Source organism: Physcomitrium patens, chromosome 4 (assembly GCF_059467195.1).
Source record: "Physcomitrium patens ecotype Gransden chromosome 4, ASM5946719v1, whole genome shotgun sequence".
Taxonomy (NCBI): Eukaryota; Viridiplantae; Streptophyta; class Bryopsida; order Funariales; family Funariaceae; genus Physcomitrium; species Physcomitrium patens.
Window position 1 is genome coordinate 22373263 of NC_143413.1, and position 8683 is coordinate 22381945.

General features: G+C 32.6%; 1 protein-coding gene across 1 annotated transcript; it reads left to right on the forward strand.

The window, feature by feature from the left end:
- The first annotated feature begins 1048 nt into the window (after positions 1–1048).
- Positions 1049–2940, forward strand: LOC112281915 (ATP synthase subunit delta', mitochondrial). Its single transcript, XM_024518947.3, has 3 exons — positions 1049–1136; positions 1611–1896; positions 2265–2940. Exons 2-3 carry the CDS (start codon positions 1618–1620, stop codon positions 2613–2615), a joined length of 630 nt encoding a protein of 209 aa, XP_024374715.1. The 5' UTR covers positions 1049–1136; positions 1611–1617; the 3' UTR covers positions 2616–2940.
- The last annotated feature ends 5743 nt before the right edge of the window (positions 2941–8683 follow it).

Below are 8683 nucleotides of genomic sequence, written 5' to 3' on the forward strand. Positions count from 1 at the left end.
GGCATTGTACAAGGTTCCAGTTGCACGGTACCTATTGTAATTGGACAAATTCGTTTTTCAACATGCTATCTTCTTTAATCGCTGTACTCCTCATTTTATGGTTGCGTTGCTTCTTTGGGCAATGTTGAGTAGTATGTTTAAGTTCTCCACAATATAAGCACAATCCTTTATGACGACAACGAGTCTTTTCTTGCTCAGTAAGAGGTTTGAAATGTACCACATCAATTTGCATATCCTCTACTTCCGAATGTATGTGTTAAAGAGATATTGGTATTGCCATTGAATTATAGTAACATTGAGATCTACTTGTACAGTTCTCAGATCAAAATTTAAAAAGATGATTGTTGCACTTCATAACAAAGTCAATTGCTTGATTCAATGTTTGAGGATCAAATAAGTTGAGCATTAATTTTTTTACCTCATATTGTAGTCCGTAGAGAAATTGGCTAATAAGTGCAGTATCATCCCACTTGATATTAGTTGCAAGTTGTCAAAATTGTGAAGCATACAACGTTACTGATTGATTGCTTTGTCATAAAGTACGAATCTTATTGGTTGCGACACAAATTGCATCATGTTCTCCATACATGGATCAAAACTAAGCCAGTAATTACATGTATAAACTATTATTAAATATTTATACATGTAATTAGCTATTAATACATGTAATTACTATCCGTGGTACAAACATTATTTACTTAAGTCAAAATATGCTATATTTATTTAAAATATTAAGAATCATAGTATATATATATATATATATATATAGAGGTGATTAAGTTAGGTTTACGTTTTTAGCTTTTTTATTTCTGGATTATTTTTGGCATTATATATTTATTCGTTTATTCTTGACTCTGAGAGGTAAATGACGTGTGCCCACCGAAATATTCACATTCTCAGTACCCCTCCCCCCCCCCCCCCCGACCTCGTCCAGCCGATGGATCGTCGGGTCGACCAGCGATTACCCGGGGCGATGACCCTCCGTCCCGCTCGTCGGCCTGGGTTTCTTGACATCTGATTTCCTTCCAGTCTTCTTCACTTCGCACCTTTTGTTGTGGCTTGCAGATCGGATCCCTCCCATCCCTCCTGCTCCTGAACTCACCCGTTTGTACTCGCTCTTCTTCGTCTTTTCGGAGGTAACGTTACACTTTCCTGTTTTTTTTTTTTTTTTTTTTTTTTTTTCTTTGCGTGCCACGCCCCTGATATCGACCTGTTGTGGTTTACTTCATCTTCGGCGTGTAGGCAGTTCTACTCGAGGGTTGTTGTTGATTAGCGTCTTGGCCATGCGGCTGTGAAAGCTCAGGTGTCGCTCTCCTCATCTGAATCCAGCTTTGGTTGAGGCTGAGCTCTCTTTCTGAACGAATGTCGTAATTTAGGGTTTCGATTCTGGAGAAAATGCTAGGGCTTGTGAGGTTTTCTCAGATTCGTTTCGTCTTAAATTTGAGCAGTGGTATTTTCATCTCTCTCTCTCTCTCTCTCTCTCAAACCCAGTGCTGCTAATGTGGTCATGTCAATTGCATTCAAGCTTCGACGCTGATAGAATGGTTAGATGTGCACGCTTAGAACGGAGAAGGTTACTTATGGTAGTGTTCGTCATAATGCGTGCACAGAGAAACAATGCTGGTCAGGCAAGGATTGAGGTCGGGTCTGCGGACTTGGGCTGCATGTCGGCCCCTGTTGGCACGCAGTTATGCGGCGGAAGCGGAAGCCCCTGCTGCACAGGCGGTAGTTCCTGAAAAATTCAAGGAAGACTGGAAAAAGATTGCTCCGAATTATGACCTGCCACATTTCCCAAGTGAATACATGAATGCTCGACCTTCCGTTCCCTCAACCTTGCCCGCCAAGCTGACGGTGAACTTCGTTCTTCCCCACCAGTTTGAGATGCAGGCCAAGGAGGTAAGGTTGCTTCCAGCACGCGATATCAGAGTACTCTGAATTACTTTGAATGTTTTGCGGCACCACTCAAAGTACAGTTGTGCTTTATCTTTTTCATCGTTGGCATACTATTATACTTTTCGAAGCCATAATCTTCGGAAGATTGAGCTCTAATATCTCTTTCAGCTCTGTGCACGGCTGTCTTGAGAGAAAATGTTACTTCTCCAAGTTTCCAAGGAACTCAACTAAGTGTTAATGTTTCTCATGGCAGTTTCATTTTCTGTATTAGCCTCTCTCGAAGTGTTGTTCTCGAAGCCCCGCGTCCTGTTAGGGCCGTATTTGATGTAGCAGTAGTCAAGTGCCTGACGAGGATTAAATGATCACCGCAGGTGGACATGGTCATCGTGCCAGCAACATCAGGACAGATGGGAGTTTTGCCTGGCCACGTTCCTACCATTGCGGAGTTGAAGCCTGGACTTATGTCCGTTCACGAGGGTTCTGATGTCAAGCAGTACTTTGTAAGCAGTGGGTTTGCGTTCGTGCACGCTAACTCTGTCGCGGATATTGTTGCAATTGAGGCAGTATCCTTGGACAAGTTTGACCCTGAGGAGGTAAAGAAAGGAGTCCAGGAGTACACTCAGAAGGTCGCTAATGCCAAGGATGATTTGGAAAGGGCAGAAGCTCAAATTGGCCTTGAGGTACACAGTGCTTTGCAGGCAGCGCTGGGCGTTTCTGCGTAAAGAGTTTATCAACGCTGTTCTTGCTCATTAGTCTTATATCCCTTGAGGTGTTTCTGGTGTCTTTTAGCCTTGATTTTCGTGGTCATGGCGTTGTAGTATCTACTGGTACATGATCTACCAGAACTGCAGGGCTGACTTCAAATTTTCCAGCTTTTTGCTGTATGGATAATACCACGGTTGGCTCAAGTAGATGATCACTGAAGATGACTTCACTTCTTCCTTCATTCTTCAGCAACTTCGTGGATGTGATTCCTTGAGTTACGCAGAAGTTCCTTGTCTGTGGGTCTTTCAATTCATCAATTGAACACGAGGCTGTTTGATGGGTGATGTGGACCGATGAGATCAATTTCCTTGAGTCTCCTAGAGTTTTTCTTTTTGTCTTCTTGTGTGGGTGTGTGAATAATGATTCAACTGCCTTTCATTTGTTCTAGTTTGCTGAAACCGTCAGCAATATAGTGACCTGTGGTTGTAACTTGTGTTATTAGAAAATCATTCAAATGGTATACTTGACCCTGTGGACTGTCTCACATGATGCATGCTTAATTTGGTAATCAGAATGTTTTCAATCATATGCAACTACACTATAATTTGAACCGTAGCTATTCCTGCAGTGAATGTCCCAGAAGTGTGTATTTCATTGCTGTCGAAGGGCTTTGCTATTTTTGTCCAACGCTTTCAGGTTGATTGATGGTATCGAGTATTCCAAATCCAACTGTTTTTAATTGCTATAGTTTGTTTCGGTATTGAGTGTTATTTAGATTGAAATACCAAGTTTCAAATCAAGTTTGTTTAGTGAATCATTCAACGCTTGCATCTATATGCCAGTCAACTTAAAACTTTATTTATTTGTTTATTTATCTACTATGGGAGCGTTTGTAGGCAATGCAGGTTTAACATACTGCTTTGGGAATTAACTCTCTAAATTTGGCTAAACAATACCTATCACTGTATCCACGCATACCAGTTGTAGCAAATTTGTTATACTCTTGAGCACATTGAATACGAACTTTATTTACGTTGATTCATCGAAGAATTTTTTTGATGTGGGTTCAGGGTTGAATTAACTCACCGTTGTTTTACTTAAACAAACTTACTATTCTTCAGTCATTCTTGAAGGCAATCCAAAAACGCTTTTAGAATTCGGTCAAGTTGAGCCAAAAATTCATTCAAACCTGATTAATTAATATAGAGCATTAACCTTGTGTATCCTAAGATTTTGTTATTTTTTGACATGCATCAAATAAATCTAGATTTATTTCAAATATTCAAATCAAAGATCATTTCATCACATTTATTTGTGATTCAGTTACATTGACAAATTGTGCAGTATCTTGATTGTATGTGCAAACAAATTGCACGCATTTGATTTGAATGTTTATTTTATTTATTTAATATATATATATATATATATATATATATATTAAATAAAAAAATTCATCTCTTATTAAACATAACAAAAAAATCATGAAATGATTGGATTTACCCACAACAATGTAATAAAATTTAAGCATGACCAAAAATAATAATAGTTCTGTTTAAAAATGTAAATGCTAATAAAAATGAATTTTTATATGCAAGCATATATATATATATATATATATATTTTATTAATGTTAGTCATTATCATTTATTATTATTTTTTATGATGATAGATACCACTGAAATCAATTTCTGAATTCAATTTTTGTAACACAATGGATGTTGAATTCATCATTCATTGTGCAAGGCAAAAATTTATTTTACATACTATTTTAAAATTAAAAATAATTTAAAAAAAAACTTATTTTATATTTTGACTAATTTCAGATATCAAGTAAATCCATGCCTTAGTTAAAGATATGATTGTATGTAAACAAACCCAAATATGGATGAAAACCTTTCAACGTATTCAAAAAATGAGAAAGAAGCTAAATGAGCTTGAAAAAAACATTGGTCAAACCAAGTGTACTTTAAGACATACAAATACACAATAAATACAAAAATATTAGATATAAAATATACAACATACAATTTTGGAGGCATTCAAGCATCGCTAATGTTAGTTGTGAATTGAACTATATTTTAATGGAAACTTAGAAGAAAAAAATACAAAATTATACTCATATACAAAACTTTATATGCATACATTATATGATAGTTAGGAATTGGGACTACAACACCAACTTGGATTGCCATCATTATTGTTATTGTTAATAACCTTTGTGGGACATGGTGCATGTGATTTGGAGTTGGAAATAGAGCAACCTCGTTATAATGCTTCAAAAATTTGCAAACTTAAGATATGTGGAATGTGGTTGAGAGATTTTAGCATTGAAAGTTGAAAGGGGAGTAGAAGTCATGGAAGCATTGTCATGTTGTAACACGATTATATGGTGAAAGATAATAATATGGATCTTATTATTATAGAAGAGCCAAGTTAAAAGATAAAGTAGAAAAATATGAATAAAAGATAGGAGAGTAGTAAAACTTTTAGTAGTAATGCTGCCTTTTTTAAAAAGTAGCTTCTACCTACTTTGTAGGACCATAAATAAGGCAAAATAAGATAGATTAGAAAAATAAAAGATATAAGCATATGTAAGAGAGAGTGAGGAGTTTGTTTTAGTAGAATTCACCTCAAAAGGGACAAAAATTGATACTTGGAGAAGACCGAGTACCAACCAAGGTCGAAATCAGACTTCAAGGCACAAAACCAAGCCTCGACAACAATTCTGGGGGTTCTTTGGTTGATCAAAGAATGAGGTTGGAGAGCAGACTTGATAGGGTTTCAACAGACATTAATTTTGAGAGGTTTGGATAGATAATGACTTTATAAGAGCTTTGCAAAGTTGATGTTGTTTTCAGTGACTCTAGTTTTTAGAAAATAAAATAGGGTTGACCTCTTGAGCAATTTCAAGAGTTTGGTAATAGATCTATATATGAAATTTTTTAGGTTTGTGGATGTAATTGTGCCTAATGTGCCATGTAAATTTGGATTTGATTGAATGGTTAGATTGAAAAGCATAAAGGTTTTTGTGGATTATGGTTTCAAAATTCAAGGTTTTGAAGACAAGTGAGGTTTTTTTAGATATCTATCCACCAATTAGATTGAGACAAATTTTTTTACAAAGATATTCAGCTTGATTTCTAATAAGTGTGTAAAGTTTGGAAGGAAAGTGATAGTTTAATTAAGAGTAATTGGCTTGAGGAGATTGGCATCAAGGTCGGAGAAGGAGGCCGATCGATACCTAAGTACATTTTTGAGATTATGATCTATTTGGTAATTTTGATCTTTTTTAATTTTTTTTGTACTTAGTGTTAACTTAATTAATAAAGGATATGCAAAATTTGAATTAAAGTTAATGGTTTAATCATTAATTATTGAATTTCAAAATCTATTATAAGGTTATTAGAAATTTGTTTGAGATTTAAAAAATTGATTTGAATTTGGTTAGGATTAGGATTAAGTTAGGATTTAGGTTTTGATTAAGATTAGGATTTGATTAGGATTAGAATTTGGTTTGGATTTCTTTAGAATTTTTTAAATATTTTTTTGTATTTCTTTTATAATTTATTTCAAAAAATAAAATAAAATTATAATAATTAGACTTAATTGATGTTTGATTATATTTGTTAAGCTTCTATAGAAATTTATATAAGATTTTATTAGAGTGGTTAGGACTTATTACAAATTCCTTTTATCTTCCACAACCAAGTATCCAATGCATTCTCAAGCAAGACTTCATGTAATACGACAATATTTGTATTATAAGATGCAATGCTTATTATGAGGAATTTTGATTTATTTTGTTTTGTTGTTGCTTGTGCAGTTTGATCTATTATATACATGGATATAACCAATGATTTCTATCCTTTCTAGATTTTTGTTGATAGACTTTGTATTTGTTGGAAAAATTTGAAATTTCCTATTAGAATTTCATGATTGAAGATTTGACATTGTGGTCAGATTGAACGAAGAGAGAAAGGTAGGAGGGAGGAGGAGAGGGAGAGGAAGAAGGAGCTTAAGCAATAGATTGTAGCAAACTGCCTCCTAATTGTGAAGTTTCTTTGATAGATGTTAGAATTTTTGGAATTTAGGATTATTGGCCTACAGCTTTCTTTAATGCATGGATAATCACATGATACCTGTATTCAAGTCTATATTATTATTAATTTTTTTGATAGTACTTTTTATATTCTAGAAATTATTCTTTGTTGTTACTTTTATGTATCATCCTTGAGCTTTTTTTAATTGCACCTTCATTGTTGCATGTAGCTCTAACAAATAATTTGTCAAATCTTTTGCCGTAGGATTATTAGTTATTAAAAAATTAAAAGTATTAAGTCTTAGATGATAATCATAATTAGAAAAAAATATTTAATAAATAGAAGAGTGTATCATGTTATTATAAGCAAACTCTATCAATGGCAAAAGAGTCATCAAATTATCTTATCAATAGTTGATGGTACACCTCAAATACTACTCCAAAACTTGATTAACACTTTCTATCTATCCATCAATTTGAGGATGAAAGATCAAAGATAACTTTATATCTAACTTTAGAATGTTAAAAAATATTTTTCAAAATCTTGATATAAATTGAGTCCTCCTATCCGATATAATATCCTCGGATAATCCATGATAGCGATAGATATTTTCAAGAAAAAAATATAGTTTTAATTTTTAATTTTTATTTATTTTTTATTTTTTACCTATGATAGATTTTATATATGGTACAAAATATGCCATCTTGATAATATGATATACTATCACAAATATAAAATCATACAAATTTACAACTAAAAGATTTGTGATAAAATTTGTAAAAATAAAAGACCATGATTGTTTTAAAATGGTCAATCATTGGAAAATTCTATAGAATCAATGATGAGGAGTTTTTGACCTTGAATAAATATTATATAACTGAACAAAGTCTTTTATTGCCTTGTATATTTGCAGCCACTAAAAATTTCTAGATATAAGCTCCAAAGTCTTGTTGTATCTAAAATATGCAATTGCTAGAAAGTTATGACGTGCTTAAAGAACACATAAATGTGTTTTTTGTTTTGGAATATATAGGCGTCCTTCAAAATAGAGTAGATAATTCTTCAATTTGAACTTGAAAGCATGATGAGACTTAAAAGAAGGATTTTTGATATTTTAAATAAGAAGATCAAAAGACATACTTAATTGAATTTGTTTGATAAAGATTACATCAATAGTCAATGTTGATTTATTACTTAAAGATAAAAATGCTTTGGATTCAAGAAAATCATTCTTTGTTGATAAAAAGATGTATCTTTTTCTTTTGGTGCAAGATAAAAATGTCTAGGATATGCGTCTAAAAAATATTATTATTTTTTGAGTTGATAAATAATCTTGAAATCAAATCTTCATAAAGACATATTCTAATGGACTTGGTGATGATTCAAAACATGGGCTGACATAAAATATTCAAAATTCTTGTAGTATGTATAAATAATAATTAGATTAAAAGTACCTTCTAGATAATGGTACTATTTTTGAAACAAATCTATAATTGCAAGAAATTCTTTATTGTAAATTTTGTAGTTAATCTCGCTTATTGAAAATTTTCTTGAATGAAAAGCTATTAAATGAAGTTTATCATCTATTCCTATTTGTGACAATATGATAATAAATGTAGAATCCAATGCATCTATTTCCATAAAAAATGACTTTAAAAAATTAATGCAATACAAAATTGATACAAAAATAAAGCTTGTCTTCAAAGCTTCAAATGCTATTTTTACTTCTTGATTCTATTAAAATTTGTCTTTACAAGTCAAATGTATAAGAAGAGTTGTAACTTGAAAGAAGTCTTTGATGAAGATCGGATAGTAGTTGAAAAAAATTAAAAGCATTGAGCACCTCTTATCATTTTTGAAATCTTTTAATCTACAATAGTTTGAACTTTCTAAAGATTGATTATAAGTCCATCATTTGAAATGGTGTATCTTAAAAATTCAACTTGAAAAATGTGAAATATACACTTTTCTAACTTGGCATAGATTTCCACATCTTTTAGTTTTTGTAACATATAATGAGTATAAAGTTTATATTCTTTTATGTT